This window comes from Erythranthe guttata, chromosome 3, assembly GCF_056151865.1.
Source record: "Erythranthe guttata isolate IM_541 chromosome 3, IM_541, whole genome shotgun sequence".
In the NCBI taxonomy this organism is placed as follows: domain Eukaryota; kingdom Viridiplantae; phylum Streptophyta; class Magnoliopsida; order Lamiales; family Phrymaceae; genus Erythranthe; species Erythranthe guttata.
Window position 1 is genome coordinate 411,058 of NC_142535.1, and position 16,203 is coordinate 427,260.

The 16,203-nt window shown below is 35.1% G+C and overlaps 1 protein-coding gene across 12 annotated transcripts; it reads left to right on the forward strand.

Moving 5' to 3' along the window:
• Positions 1 to 5,429: 5,429 nt before the first annotated feature.
• Positions 5,430 to 15,860, forward strand: SDG25 (SET domain protein 25). Of its 12 annotated transcripts, XM_088815320.1 has the most exons (17): positions 5,486 to 6,014; positions 6,098 to 6,214; positions 7,949 to 8,272; positions 8,356 to 8,703; positions 8,801 to 9,088; positions 9,236 to 9,838; positions 9,927 to 10,281; positions 10,651 to 11,069; positions 11,145 to 11,267; positions 11,701 to 11,781; positions 12,186 to 12,239; positions 12,323 to 12,474; positions 13,372 to 13,415; positions 13,508 to 13,574; positions 14,128 to 14,973; positions 15,428 to 15,548; positions 15,631 to 15,860. In XM_088815320.1, the coding sequence occupies exons 1-13, from the start codon at positions 5,679 to 5,681 to the stop codon at positions 13,391 to 13,393; spliced, it is 3,222 nt and encodes a 1,073-aa protein (XP_088671446.1). In that variant the 5' UTR covers positions 5,486 to 5,678; the 3' UTR covers positions 13,394 to 13,415; positions 13,508 to 13,574; positions 14,128 to 14,973; positions 15,428 to 15,548; positions 15,631 to 15,860. The 12 variants fall into 12 exon arrangements, with proteins under 12 accessions (XP_012832825.2, XP_088671446.1, XP_088671445.1 ...); XM_012977371.2 differs by lacking the exon at positions 15,428 to 15,548 and having other exon boundaries at positions 5,430 to 6,014; XM_088815319.1 differs by having other exon boundaries at positions 15,382 to 15,860.
• The last annotated feature ends 343 nt before the right edge of the window (positions 15,861 to 16,203 follow it).

Genomic DNA, 16,203 nt, shown 5'->3' on the forward strand with positions numbered 1-16,203 from the left:
AATGCACAGACCTCCCACTAGATTTCGGACTGCACGAACACTGGCCCTTGGGATGGTCCTCGGTGGAACTCAGGGACATGTCACGATACAGCTGGTCCTCTAGTGAAGTCTCGGTGATGTCTAGGTCATAAGGACTAATGGTGTACAACTATACCAAAGATATCTCTACTCGATTATTGGGAACCACTTAGAGATTTCTAGGGTGAGGGAGTTCAGTGAACTCGTCAACTTACGAGCACCCACTTATGCATGCCGATATCACAATACCGTTTACTGATGAGATGCAGTACACATACACTAAGTGCTAGTCTTAATGGGAAAGGCCGATATCCTCATTAGTGGCGTAACCCTTCGACTAGGAACATGTTTAACAGTTATAATACTTAAGTAAATATCTCACGATCCTAACGATCAATTACTAGTATTTGTAATAACTGTAAGGACTATATCTATGCTTGTGACAAAGGGACAAAGATATAGAATGCCAATGTGTTTTATCATTAATACGAATAAAGGTTCGTTTATTACAATAATAAATACGAAAGACCACAGCCACAGGTTGGCTTGTTGGTCACCTACTCTAACAAGTACGTAACCTTCATCTGAATAGTATGGGTGATAGGTAAATTTGGTACTGTTGGTGGGAAAACATAGTATAATATAATGGGGAAGACAGTACTTAACCATTATTCGGATACGTACAAACAGGTATATCAATTCACGATTAACCCAATTCCCTCGTTTGATGAGGACTTTGACTTGTACGATGCGTGTAATGCTCCACCCGATGTCTTTGTTAATGCAGCTGATTGAGAACTCGACCGGGACGTAGAAAGACAAAAAGAATTCCTTCACAAGTGCAAACTCGTAAACTGAAGTGTACTCGGTGTGGGAAGCCTGGACACAATCGTCGTACTTGCACACAACCAATCTGACTAGCAATTTTTTTAATGTAAATATTGTTTGCATTTGTGTTATTTAAACTAACTAGTTTTGTTTCTAATATAAATTTTATTTTTTTCATCAGGGAGGACAAGATGGAGGAGAGCACACATGATTGCCCATTATGTTATTCAAGTGATTGAAGTGAATGAAAACTGGCTGTTTGTACTTTATTATTATGTGATTTGTACTATGTTGATTTAAACTTTGTACTATGTTTCAATTTGCACTATGCTTTTGCTATTTATAGTTTGTACTATGTATTATGTACTCTGTTCATTGATGGTTTATCATTTTCAGTCTAATGGTACTATTTTTATTTACACATGGTATTGGATATGAGATAGGATGGTATGCCTATTGTTGGTTGAGGGTTTATCATTTTCAGTCTAATGGTACTATTTTTATTTACACATGGTATTAGATTTGCGATATGATGGTATGCTTGTTGTTGCTTGATGATTTATCATTTTCAGTATAAAGGTACTGATTTGATTTACGCATTGTATTATCTACGGGATATGATGGTATGTCTTATGTTGGTTGATGGTTTATCATTGTCGGTATAAAGGTACTGATTTTATTTACCCATGGTATTATCTATGAGATAGATGGTATGACTTACTCAATTTATGACCGTTACAAACTAATATAGCCGTTGCTTATTGTTAGAAGTAGTCAAGTCATAATACGCTCATTTGTTTCTAATTCATGGTTTCAGAAACTATTTCGAATCCCGGAAGGTTATTTTACTGTTGCCTACACCATGGCTACTCCCATTGGTGTGAACCATTTGAAGTTGGGCAAAATTTTTCCAACTCAAATCGTGAAGAAAATGAAGCTACAAGTGCGTCGATGAACCAAGTCCATCGAGAAAGTGAAGTGAAGAATTGCAATTCTGAAGGTGGAGTAGTTCATAGTTTGATAGTGTTGAATCTAGTAATATTTGCAGTCTACATGCTATGTAAAACCTATGTACTGTTGTTTAATTAGTGAACATAAGAGTACAATGTATAAGCTGGTAAAGTTAGGATTATTCGTGAATATAGTACGCTTTGTTCACCAAATAAGTACAATGTATAAGCTGGTAAAGTTAGGATTATTCGTGAATATAGTACGCTTTGTTCACCAAATAAGTACAATGTATAAGCTGGTAAAGTTCGGGTTATTCGTGAATATAGTACGCTTTGTTCACCAAATAAGTACAATGTATAAGCTGGTAAAGTTCGGGTTATTCGTGAATATAGTACGCTTTATTCACCAAATAAGTACAATGTATAAGCTGGTAAAGTTTGGGTTATTCGTGAATATAGTACGCTTTATTCACCAAATAAGTACAATGTATAAGCTGGTAAAGTTTGGGTTATTCGTGAATATAGTACGCTTTATTCACCAAATAAGTACAATGTATAAGCTGGTAAAGTTTGGGTTATTCGTGAATATAGTACGCTTTGTTCATCAAGTAAGTACAATGAATACACATGTGAAGTACAAGTGATTCGTGACTATAGTACGCTTTGTTCACTGATAAAGTATATGTTTGCCATTCATATAGTATTGTTACACTCTATATATTATTGTCGGGCCAATGCATCCATAAGATCGCATTTGAAGACACAACTCTTCAGTTTAAGACTATTAAGAATGAATGGAGACAATGTGGGAGTTGATCAATATCGATTATGGTAACAATTGAGGAAAATATTAGTTTTACACTTGAGCATTGTAGGCTTGTATGAGTATATTGTATAGTATATGAGTATCATGTGTGAAATTCAACATATTTATGGGATCTTGTATTCCAAACGCAACAATAATGCTCACCTACCTTAAAATAATCATCTAAAACATAATTTATGCATCTCCCGTACTTATTGATCATTAAAGCGTCAATGAAATTGGTACAATTCAATTCATCAAAAAATATGGTACGTTTTGTTCATCAAGTAAGTACAATGAATACACATGTGAAGTACAAGTGATTCGTGACTATAGTATTGTTACACTCTATATATTATTGTCGGGCCAATGCATCCATATGATCGCATTTTAAGACACAACTCTTCAGTTTAAGACTATTAAGAATGAATAGGAACAATGTGGGAGTCGATCAACATCGATTATGGTAAGTTTTTCGTGAATACACATGTGAAGTACGCTTTGTTCATCAAGTAAGTACAAGTCTAGTGTTGACAAGGTATCTTCGAATAGACTAGAAAGTATTTGTTGCTCATTTTTATGGTACGCTTATATTCTTTATACAAACTAATTAATCGCAAAATAAAGTACCATGTGTTCAAAAGGTAAGTACATTTCATCGAAATATATGGTACAATGTATACAATGGAAAAGTATGAGTAGAGCTAATCAATAGTATTAGTAGCTCTACCACAAAAGGACAGATTGTTTATGGCACAAAAACACATTCATCTGTTTGAAAAGCGATCGGTGAGCACCTGCAGCCTATTGATAGCTTGCTGCAATCTTCTTTTACATCAATTCCTGCATTACATACACATAAAACTACAATTATAACAAATACAACGTACTATAAAGTTCCACTACTAGTACTTCCAGTAATTTCGTTCAATACCATCCAAATGCACTAGCAATACCATTGTTGCATATGACACATACTACATTACAATCAAACATTATACTATTCGAATGCACTAGCAATACCACTCAACGGCACTAGCAATACTATTGTGGCTTATGACTTATACTACAGGACCATCAAACATTATACTTCTAGTACCATATGTCAATACCGTCCAAAGTCACTAGCAATACCATTCAAAGGCACTAGTAATACTATTGTGGCATATGAGACATACTACAGAACCATCAAACACTATACTTCCAGTACCATGTGTCAATACCATCCAAAGTCACTAGCAATGCCATTCAAATGCACTAGTAATACTATTGTGGCATATGACACATACTACAGAACCATCAAACTTATACTTCCAGTACCATGTGTCAATACCATCCAAAGTCACTAGCAATGCCATTCAAAGGCACTAACAATACTATTGTAGCATATGGCACATACTACAGAACCATCAAAGATTATACTTTCAGTACCCTGTGTTAATACCGTCCGAAGTCAAGAGCAATACCATTATTACATATGTCATATCCCTTGTTGGGACTAAATGCTTTCGGGACAGTACTTCGAGTACCATGTGTCAATACCATCTAAATGCACTATTAATACCATTACTGCGCATGACACATACTATAGAACCAGTACGAAAAATACAATAAGCATATTTCCCATATCCTATATGAAACCCTTGTTAGGACTCAAAATGCTTTGGGGACATGCTAATGTCACCGAAGAATAATACCCATGAGAAAACTGTTACAAAATCATGAAATTCGACAACAAATAAATGATCTTTGCAAACCCAAACAACAGAACAACAGATATTGGAACCGATTTAATGATTAGGGGAAACACCGAATAAAGTCGAGGCATAATACCCATGAGTGGATATGATCAAAATCATGCAATTCTATAACAAATAAACCTTTTGCAAGCTCAAGCAACACCCAAATGGGTATGTTTCCAAGAAAATGAGAAAAAAAATAGAAAATCAAACCTTGTTGTTTACCCTGCTTCACCATTGTCTATAAATGAGTTTGTTTATTTTTATTTTTCCTTTCGCTTTATTATTTTTCTGCGTTTTGTTGATTCTTCGTGCTTCGTAATTTCTTCGTTCTTTGTTGTTTCTTTGTTCTTCGTTTCTTTGTTCTTCGTTTCTTCTCTGTTTCTTCTTGGTCTGAAAATATGTATAAACTGAACGGTGGTTTTTTTTCTGCGCCTTTTTAGCTTCTTTTTGTTGTTTGATTTTTGAAATGTAACGGGCAAAGAGCGTGTAACACAAACGGCGCGTTGGAAGTTGAAAAGAAGTTATGTAAAATTAGTATAAAGTAAAGGGTATTTTAGTATTTGCACATTTTATTAGGGACTGATCTGCATGTTAGGCGCGTGAGTAGGGACTGAATTGCTTGGGGAAACTACCTAGGGACTGATCTGTGTTTTGAGTTTTGGATTAGGGATTTATCTGTAGTTTCCCCTTTTATCAAAGTGGTTTTTCTTATTTTTGAAAATTTATAATTTTTTTTGAAATTCTAAACTAATGCGATTTTCGAAATTTTTGTAACTTTTAGAATCGGAATGCAATTTTAGATTTCAAATTTTTTTAAATTGGAATTAGTTCCGGAAAATAATACATCAAATTTAATTTTGTTGCTTGGATAAAAATAAGTAGTGATAATTTAGGTACTTAGAAGTAGAAAATAATTTGCTAATTATATCAATTAATTTTGGCCTCCTAATTAAATTCGTTTATTTGATAATTTGATTATGTGAGGTAAGGTTATATTATTTTTTTCAAATTTATGATGGAAAGTTAGTGAGTTGAATTATAATTGTAAATTTGGTATTTAGCAATGATAAATTATCTTTCATAAATGTATTTTTATTATATAAATAACAAAAAAGAAAAAAGAAAAAGAAAAACCAAGTTGAAGGTTGAAATGATCCAACAAGCGTGACCCAGTTATGTGTTTGGTTCGATGGATGACCCGTCCGATTTGATTTAAAAAACATTCAATAATCTATGCTAGAAGATAAACCCCCAAATTTCGCCTAGATTAGGGCTCGGGCTGGATGACCCAGGTCAAAATTTGCACCACCATCTTTGTCTCTCTGTTGATAATCGATGAGCAGCGAGGTGAGCGTGAGTGTGAATGATGCTGAAGTATCGTCGAACATTGGATATGTGTCCGGATGGATGTACATCAATCAAAATGGTCAGATGTGTGGCCCTTACATTCATCAGCAATTGTACGAAGGTTTACACACTGGTTTTTTGCCTGGGGAGCTTCACGTTTATCCCATCTTGAATGGGAATCTCCTCAATTCTGTCCCCCTCACCTATTTCAAGCAATTCCCCGACCATGTTCCCACCGGCTTTGTTTATTTAAATTCTTCCCTCCCTCCCGTCAAAGATCCTACAGCTGATGAGAACAGTGATAAAGATGATAACTTTCCACTGGTATGGAGGATTGCTTGAATAATGGGTTTATCACCCTTCTTCAATTTGTTTGTATTAATTGTCATTTTTTTTTGAATTGACAGGTTGGAGATGAATCTTGTTGGATGTTTGAGGATGGTGAGGGGAGAAAACATGGACCACACTCTCTTACTGAGCTCCACTCATGGTGTCACTACGGATATATCCACAACTCACTAATGGTGATTAACTATGTATTTTTAAATTGGAAAGATCTCTATCTTTGCAAGTAATGAAGAGTGTTTCTGTCATTTGATCGGGACGAATACCACTTTGAGATAAAGTTTTATGTCTCATGTTTATGGATATATAAGTATTTATGCATGTAAAAAAAGTATTTATGCATGTATCTGTGTATGTAAAATAGTTCCAGGCAGTGAAATAGAATTAGAATGTAAATATATCTGTTGGTGTATCTTCGGTTTGGCTGGTATATATAGTTGGTATAGAGATTTGACTAATTGAATAATTACTTGGCCAAATAATTAGAAACTAGTGGTATCACGTTGAGTCGGTTTGGCTGGTATATATAGTAGTACCTTTTCAATTAATACTATATTGGCCATTCCAGTTTCAGCTGGAAGAGTGGTGGATGGTCCCACTGTACCATCTTTTGGGATCATGTTGATTAGAAAAGATTGTATCACGTTGAGTCGATTGTGATCATGTGAAAGCATTTAAAAGATTTTGCATTGTGTGGAAGTATTTCACATTTCCCATCTCCTTATGTTCCTTTCTTGCAAATTAATGATTATTGATTCCAAAAGTTAAACAATGCATATAGACTGGTTGATGTATAATTTCCTCTAGTTAGCTAAACCAGGGAAAAAAAAAAAAGATTAGTATATGTTGTGCTCTTAAAGGATCTATCATAGTGTTACTCTTCATGAAATGGCTCACTTTAGTTCATTACAAGGACCTTCAATTAGGACATTACTGTATACTAGTTTACCATTTTTATTCCTTGAATGTTGTCTCATTTGTTTGATGATAGTTCATAAAATTTTTGCATGAAAATGGAATTCTAAACTTGATTTTCGCTGAATTTATAGGAAACAGTTATCATGATATTACCAGATATCATTAGATGGTGCATTTAACATTTGCATGTTTGTTATTTTCCTCTATTATCCTTATGTGGTTGCAAGAGTTGTAGCAGTCTCACATAGGATGTGTAGTAATAATTGCCTTGAACAGATACTAGGATCTTATATGCCGGGTGTATGGTAAGGTTTGAAGGCACATGTTTCTCCAGTTCTCGGCATATGTCCTGAAGGTCCTTGACATTGAAAGTTAATGTTGATTCTGGAAGGCACAGAATATTGTAGTGTGTTGGATTACGTTTTTTTTTTTACATTATTTTGTATTTTTCAAATATCAAGGGTGTAATTTCTTGACGCTCAAAGAATTTTATTATAGAAAGAACAGTAAAAACAGTACATTTTGAGAAAAAAATGGGTTTTTAGATTGTGTTCGGATGTGAGTTGTAGTGTATCCATTAGAGTTGGTGTGACATGTTACGTCTTTTTTAAAATGTTTTAGGATGTGAAATATTTTGGAAATAGTATGTTTTTCTTATTGATCTGATGTTTGTATGTAGAAATATTTCTCGAAATGAAATAATACTTTCTGTATTAAGTAGAAATTAGCAGTCAAACAAGACGTGGGGAGAGAAGTTTATAGATGAAAATATAAGCAAAAGCAGGCAAACTATTTGTGGGTCTATGCCCTTCCCTGAGACAAGCATCTTTTATCCGCTTTTGTCTCCTTTTAAGCCTATGCTTCAATTCACTTTCCCTTTTTGTCGAGGTTGAATTTTATCTAAGACATTCTACTCATCGTGTTAGTGTTTCTTTTGCGAGTCCTCTTTTTGCCCTTGAGCCATTCCTCAATGCTGTCATGGTGTGTTTTTGTAGATATATCACACCGATAATAAGTATAAACCTTTACACTTGGAATCACTGTTAAACAAGTGGAGAACTGCTAGTCTTGGACCTGAGGTTGTGCATGATGTCAACGACCAAGGCACTGGCTCAGCATTGAACTTTATATCAGAGGTTTCTGAAGAAGTTTGTTCGCAGCTTCATTTCGGGATCATGAAAACAGCCCGTAAAGTTGTACTTGATGAGATTGTTAGCTGCATAATTTCTGATTCCCTTGCCTCCAAGAAAATTCACAAGAATCATAAGATTGAACCAATCATTGAGTCTGCCAAATCCTTTCCTTCACATGGCAAAATGGTAGGTACTCATACAATAAAAAAATATGATTATATTTTTTATTTTTTTAACCTTGTAAAAAGACTGTATTATCTTTTGTTCAGTCTGAAAGAAGTGATGTGAGGAAGGACAATGTGACTGTCGTGGATGAAGTTGAAGTCTGTAGTACTGTTGATGAAAGATGTTTTAGTGGTGAAACAGTGAGATCTCCTCCTAGCATGAAATCAATTGGAAACTTTGAGAACTTTTGTGCTGCATACATGGTTGTTAGCAGGACCCTCTTTGATTCTTGTTTGCAAGTCATATGGAATGCTGTCTTTTATGATTCTGTACTTGAGTGTTCATCTGCATGGAGAAAGACAAAACGTTGGACGTCTCCTAGTTATGTTGTTGATGAATGCATTGCATACAAAGAGTCCTCTGTGCAGATTGAAAAGCTACCAGCTGACTATGTATGTATTGGTGTTTTGTCATTTTTCTCTGATCTAAGTTCTGGTATATATTGTTTTGAAGTCCATTCCAATTGCTTGACACCTAGTACATGAACAGGATTCCTCCAGTTCCGATGTAGACTGCCCTCCTGGTTTTGAACCACAGAGAAGTGTAATGGACGTACAATCACATGCACCATCAGTATCTTCACCTTTTGAGATAAAAAAGAGACGAAATATGTCGAGCTCAGATACCTCTTGCGATGAAATGGAGTTCATTCTGGAATATGTACTGAATGATCTTCATTCATCTTCAAAGTTGTCATTAGTTCATTACTTTAAAAAACTTGTGGACGAGGAAGTGAAGAAGATAGTTGATTTTCCACAAAGTAGTCATATGAAAGAGGTAACCATGTAAAACTCTCTTCACTATGTATTGTTCTATGTTCAAATTCTTTCCCACTAGGACAACGATCTCTTGTGGTAATATATACCTTGTGTTTTCTTGAACATGTTATCATCTGTCGATATAACAGTACCAAATCTTTGGCAGGTCATGCTGTACTCTTCTGATCTACTCAACCAGACAACTGAATATGATTCTCAAGAAGCGTTTCATGTTTCAGCCCTTATAGAAGTAGATGATGACCGATGCCCAGCTCAATACCCAAAAGATCCACTGCATCAGAGAGTTCTTCATCTTCCTAACGTTTCTTTGACAAATTTATCGAAGGGTGCTTTTCAGAAATTGCCCATGCATTTAGATGATGCTACTGTTGATTTAGAAGAACTGTGGCCAGCTGCATGTGAAGAAAGTATGGAACAAAATGTTTCATCACATTTCTCCAGTGAGAAATTCCGGAACTTGCCTATGCATTTAGATGATGCTAGTACTATTCCAGTTATTGATGAATTGCGCCCACCTCAATATAAAGAAGTTACTGAACACTATGCATTATCACAAATTTGTCGACTACCGTTATTTAAACTAGGTGGCCATGCGTGGAAAACCACTTTCCAGGTTGCATTGATGATAAGTCGGGTGAGGATATATGACTGTGTAATGAGAAAAATTAAATCTATATGTTTGGATGATGCCATTGAGAAAGCTGTAACAATGATGCAGTCTATGAGGAAAAATGAATCAGGCAAGAAGGTAATTTTTAGATCTTCTAAAGGTTTACCTCTGAGTACTCAAATGAATAACGTTGTCTTTTGGTTCATAACTTTAATTTTCTTTTTAGGGAACTATGAATTGGATGAATAAGAAAAAGCATGAAGGTGTAGAGAGATCTTCCGAAACATCTGTCCTAATAGGAACATATGTATACTCTCGGAGAAGAAAGTTGGGTAGCAAAAGTTCAGCTTCATTTTTTCAGTCTCTGGCTGCAGAAAACACTAAAAAAGCATCTAAAAGGGGAAGGAGAAGAAATATACCCGAGGCTACTGCAGTTGGCAAAATAGTTTCTAATTTAGATAAAAAGATTCTAGAACATGACAGTTGTCAACCGCCTGCAAATGCTGCTACACCTGGGAAAAAAAGATCATCCATGCACATCTGTGATCAGAAATCAGAGGAAGTAGCTCCTGCTGTCCAAGGTATTCTATTCTTCAATATTAGTTCTGCAGTCTAAGAGCTTACACTAGATGTTCCTTATGATTAAATCATTGTATGAGATTTTAGAAGTCATTTGTTTGAAGATGATTTTAGCAGAATTCACTAAAACAAGGAATCCTTCATTTTTCTACCAAGCTCCATACAATTTGGAGGGTAGTACTAGTGCCTAAAGATTTCAATCAAATTATTTGGAATTTCAAGCTGGTAACCCCATAAAAGTCCCAAAATGTTGGCATCCTTTCTTTCTTTTAGTATTTCACATTCATCCATCTTCTAAATCGATTCCTTGAGCAATTTTTCACTTGTGAGATTAGTATGTTCAAATTCCGCTCTTGTTTATTTTTGTGCAGCGAGTAAGGTCTCAAAACTCAAAAGGAAGCAACTGGTCGATGATACACCGCATTCCCGATCTGGGAAAGTCCCAAAGCTAGCAAATGGCATTGTAGAACACGCACTATGTAAACAAATTGACACGCACAAGATCAAGAGAAGTAAGTCTAGGGCGGTTAGAGCTTGTCCCAAGTCTGATGGTTGTGCTAGGTCGTCTATGGATGGCTGGGAATGGCGTAAATGGGCTTCGACTGCTAGTCCCACTGAAAGAGCTCGTGTCAGGGGCACTCACATTTACTCTGGACCTATTAATTCTGAATGCAATGGATCTCATTCATCAAATTTTAAAGGACTTTCTGCAAGAACAAACAGAGTCAAGTTGCGTAACCTTCTAGCTGCTGCAGATGGTGCTGATCTGCTTAAATCTACACAATTAAAGGTAATTGGAGGATTGATCTTCATGCCATTTACTGGCTCGTTTAATATTAATTTTTAACAACTTTTCCTTGACCAGGCAAGGAAAAAACGATTGCGTTTCCAGCGGAGCAAGATACATGATTGGGGTCTTCTTGCGCTGGAACCAATTGAGGCAGAGGACTTTGTTATCGAATATGTTGGAGAACTCATTCGCCCTAGTGTGAGCAGCTACTTCCTTTTTTTTGTTAGTATGTATTAGTTGGAGGAGGGGCTTTCCAAATAGCTTAAGAAGTCCATGAATGTTTCTTGTCTTATATGTTATTATGTTAGCTTTTGTTCCTTTTTGCGCATAAATTTCTGACACATGCATACCCACCAATTTTTTTTTTTTTGATATTGAAAATGTGGAAGAACCTCATAACGCCCATTATATTCTTGGAGAAAATTCTTTTATAAGCATTTGCACATAAAGTAGGGACCTTGATGGCATACTGACTGATCGAGGACCAAAGATTTTGAAACACAGTAGAAACCCTTAGAATGTTACTCTTTAGATTATTGGAAATTCTTAACTGTTGGTATCTTCTTTTGTCATTTCAATTCAGCTCATCATTTTTTCCTATTAATGTAACAATTTCACTTGAATTCTTCAGATATCTGACATCCGCGAGCGCCAGTATGAGAAGATGGGAATTGGGAGCAGTTATCTTTTCAGATTAGATGACGGTTATGTGGTAAGTAAAGGAGAGGGTATTTGAATTTACTGAGCCTAACAAACTTACCCTTGTGGCAAACAGTGACTTGAATGTCTATGCAGTTATATTCTTTGGTTATCATGCATCATTCTGCAGAGTTACCTTCTATTTTCTTGCATTCAGTTACTACATTATTATATTGCTACCAGGTTTTTTCGTAAGTTGTGTTAAACCACTTCTGCCCCCCCCCCCCCCCCCCTTATTTTTTTCGTCACTTCCTTTTTGTCAATTGATTGTCTTTTCCTTTTTACATTACTGGTTCAATGGTCGTTCATAAGCTGTATCTGGAAGATGTATAACAAAAATATATGACAATATGTTTCGCTGATATGGTAAGACCATAGTTGCCAGAAAGCAACAACATCTGATGCATTTATCTGCAGGTTGATGCTACGAAGCGCGGAGGGATTGCTAGATTTATAAATCATTCATGTGAGGTAACTATTACAGAAGTGTTATGAATATGTTGCATGAGGTGATTTCCTTCTAAAAATGTGATTAGTTACTGATTTGATTTCAGCCTAATTGCTACACAAAGGTCATAAGTGTTGAGGGGCAGAAAAAGATTTTCATTTATGCAAAGCGGCATATTGCTTCTGGCGAAGAACTCACTTACAATTACAAGTTCCCGTTAGAAGAGAATAAGATACCTTGCAACTGCGGTTCAAGGAGGTAAGGCAATTTATATTAGTACATTGTCAGTCAGCTTATACCTGGTACTGTGGGGAATATTACCTCACGTCTTCCCCTCGATTGAAAATTACTTGACGATTTCATCCCTAAAGTTTTGCTTGAAGATATAGACAGAATAGAATGTCTTTTAATATCTGATACTGACATGGTCATGTTATCTTTTGTTATCGATAACCATATTACACGAAATTGGAGTTCTTTTCATGGTTGTCACAGAATTTTGATGTGGATTGTTCTATGGAAAGACAAGTTGCCGAATAAGTTTCAACTTTCAAGTTTATTTATTTATTATTATTATTTTGTAGAATATTTGTGGTGAGATCATTTGGGGCCCCTATCGTGCCTTTATGCAATTCTTATAGTTGGCCTTGTCAAGAACAATAATATCTTTGTATCAACTTTTAGTAGATAGTTTCTCTAAGTAAGAGACTAACCAGGTAAACCTTCACTAGACCGACCAGTAATAAACTAATAATATGCTCTGAGTTCCCAATTCATTGATCTGCAAAGGTTGAATTTGTTGAAGTCATAAAATTCTGTTAACTTTTATTTTCTATGCCTTTGTGTTACTTTACCAAATTTGCTTCTCGATTAACATATTTCATTATTGATTAAGCTGATTATCTTTATAGATGGTTATGTCGATGAGAGTCACCAAAGTTAAGACATACTTAGAATGCAATTTTGGCCTTGTCAACTTTCAGTTCAACAGATTCATTGTTACATTCCGAGGATAAACATGATGCATAATTTTTCTCATTCAAAAAATGGTTCTTTTCCTGAAGGGTGAAACCAATACCGCTGGCTACCTATAAGATGTACTTTTTCCTTGTTGTGATTACAATACTGACACTCCTGATGGACTTTCTTTATTAGGTGCCGTGGGTCGTTGAACTGAAGCTAGAGTAGTTTGTTTGCTGGTAATGTCCGAATATTCTTTTCAAGTAAAATAGTCTTCTTCTTACTATTATTATTAATATTTTTTTTTAAGTTGATCTTCATTTTTACTCAGTTTTGATAGGGATACTGTAACGGGGTAATTGTAACTAGAAGTCCACTTGGTCATGGCTCCTTGCCTGGTACGTCCAGTTTCTCTATTTCCATTTCCAATTTGCTAGCTAGCTTCATGTTCTTTTTTAATGTGAATTCTTGTAAGGCCCGGAATGTACTGATGATTGCCATTTTACTTCTTTCCTCCTATAGTTTTATATGTCAACAGCAAGACTGATGCCTGTTTAATAATAAGAATGCATGTAAAGTTGATTTATATCGGTGATAAAATTGTCTGCAAGATGTAGCATGACTCCTCGTATTTACAGCACAATGAAATTGATCAGAATTTTGTATGATGGAAACTGTGAGGTTTGAAATTGTTCTAGATTGGGTTTGTTTGATGATTGCTTTAATCTCCTTGGAGTTTGATGTTCTGTTAGGAATGAAATAAGATCTTTTATGCCTCCTCGAGCTGAAATGTTTTGATTGTAATAGGGAATTTTCCATTACTCGTTCTTTCTCTTGCGTGCTATTGTTATTCTTGTATATGTTGTTTACACGTGGAATTGTAGTTGTATATTATTTTCTTCCTAGTTGACATTTACTGATACACAGATACGTTGATATTCTTCTGAACAGATTTGTTGAATGAATGGTCAAAATATCACCGAAGGTTGATCCCCCTTGTACTCACTTTCAGGTTATGAACTGCTTAAGTATGTGGTTGAGTTGACTTTATGGCAGAGCAGGATCTCCTTTCCATGTCAGTGGTCAACAACAGATGACATTTACCCAACATATTCTTGTAGATATCTCTCAGTTGCAGATGAGTTTCTCCTCTTAAGAACTGAGAATTAGTTATTTTTCTTCGCTGTTCTAGGCAAAGTTTTGGGTATTCGATGACATGTACAGACAGACATACTGTCAATTTTGGAATATTTCATAACATATACAACACTTGTTAATTGAAAGGAGTAAAAGAATATTCTGCCATATGGGGCAGTTGTATACGTAGTTCCCAGACTGCAAAGAGTGTGTGAAGAAATGCAGAAAAAGAATAGGCAGTTTGAATTTATTACGATGACTATAAACCTATTTGCTCAATTTTCATCTCACCTGTCTGTCTGTGTTTGGGGTATGATTTGGGTCATGGCTGAAGAAACATACAACAATGTCTGCAATTACTATTGCCTTATTTATTTTATAATAAGTCGCTCGTTTGGTAACATCAACTCTCGCAAAATTATGTGGCTTTTTAATACTATTTTGATTGCAAATGCTGATCGATCCTAGATAATCCAGTGTTCTCAAAAAATTACACATAGCCATTTACTTGGTGCTGAATTAATTTAAATATATGTCAGCTAGTTTTTTTATGAGGGTACATGGATAATTCAATTTCATATTGCGCAGGGAGAAACAACTAGTCTTCTGTAGATGTGCCAAATGCTTAATGGACTGATTGTATGTCAAAAGGCTTCTCTGGTATGTGTTTTCTACTTCCTTTATCTACCAAACAATAATGAAAGTTGGAATTGATTTTAATGAAGTTATCAACATATACTTACGCTCAAATGAATGGAGAAAAAGTAAGAGATATATTAATGTGTAGTGTAGGTACTAGGTACTATATAATTATTATATTATTATTAGTATTGTGGGTTATATATATATAATATATTACAGATATAAATCAATTATGTTGGTGCGAACAACATTTGTTTATTATTCCTTCCATTCCAACAAATTAGTTGATGCTGACTTATTTTTATAACTATAGAGCACACACAATTGAGCGGCAACAAATATTTTCACATACACAAAAATGATGAATCAAACATCATCACTATGTATGATGTTTCAAGTTCCAGAATAATGCCAATCAATTTGTAGGGCTACAAATAATACCCTTTGAAGTTTAATTCTCCTTGAAAAATAGTTGAAGAGTTTTTGGACCGACCGACCTTAGCTCAAATGGAAGAGTAAAAGGATTGGGTGAAACCAGGATTTTTTGCACCTGAAATTGCCACATCCTTTGGTTGTCGGTTCGAATCCGGCAGGTCGGAGCATATTTTATTCATTATTACTTAATACCCTATTTCCATTTTCTTATTATCACTGTTTTGCTGTCTACTTGTCAAGCTTTTACCACAAGGAAGGCTACTTAGTAAAACAAGAGAGGCTGATCGATGATTGGAGAAAGATGTTCGGAACTTAATTTGTCTTCTTATGATTTATGATTTTTTTCTTTCTTTCTAATATTGTATTGTTTTCCTAACTTTTGTTCTTTTTTTCCATGTCGGTTTCAGTTGTAGCGTTTTCATTGACAAACTGCCATATTCGTTCGATATAGTTTGTTAAAATTGCAACAAGTATAGAAGAATCATGAGATGATGATAGATTAAACAATATATAACTGAACCCGTGAAGAAAATCTCATTACTAAGAGTTTGTTTTTGATGAACAATTTGGTTCTAAGAGGAAACCTGGAAATTGCATAAAAAGTTCACCTCTCTGGATGAAAGGGCGATATTAGAGTCTTCTGATTGTGTTTTTATTTATGGCCAATAAAATATTGAAGCTCTACCATTCCACATTAATTATTTATTAAAAGAAAATGGCTAACATAAGTCTATCTATGTTTTAATTTTTATAGTAGAAATGGGAATCTCGACGTAAACAACAGTCGGAACTGATAGATTTGCGTCATTAAAA

Coding starts and splice junctions, on each gene's coding strand:
- SDG25 (XM_012977371.2), top strand. CDS start 5,679: ATGAGCAGCGAGGTGAGCGTGAGTGTGAATGATGCTGAAGTATCGTCG. Junction 8,273..8,355: donor TTCCTTCACATGGCAAAATG/GTAGGTACTCAT, acceptor TCTTTTGTTCAG/TCTGAAAGAAGTGATGTGAG. Junction 11,070..11,144: donor TTAAATCTACACAATTAAAG/GTAATTGGAGGA, acceptor TTCCTTGACCAG/GCAAGGAAAAAACGATTGCG.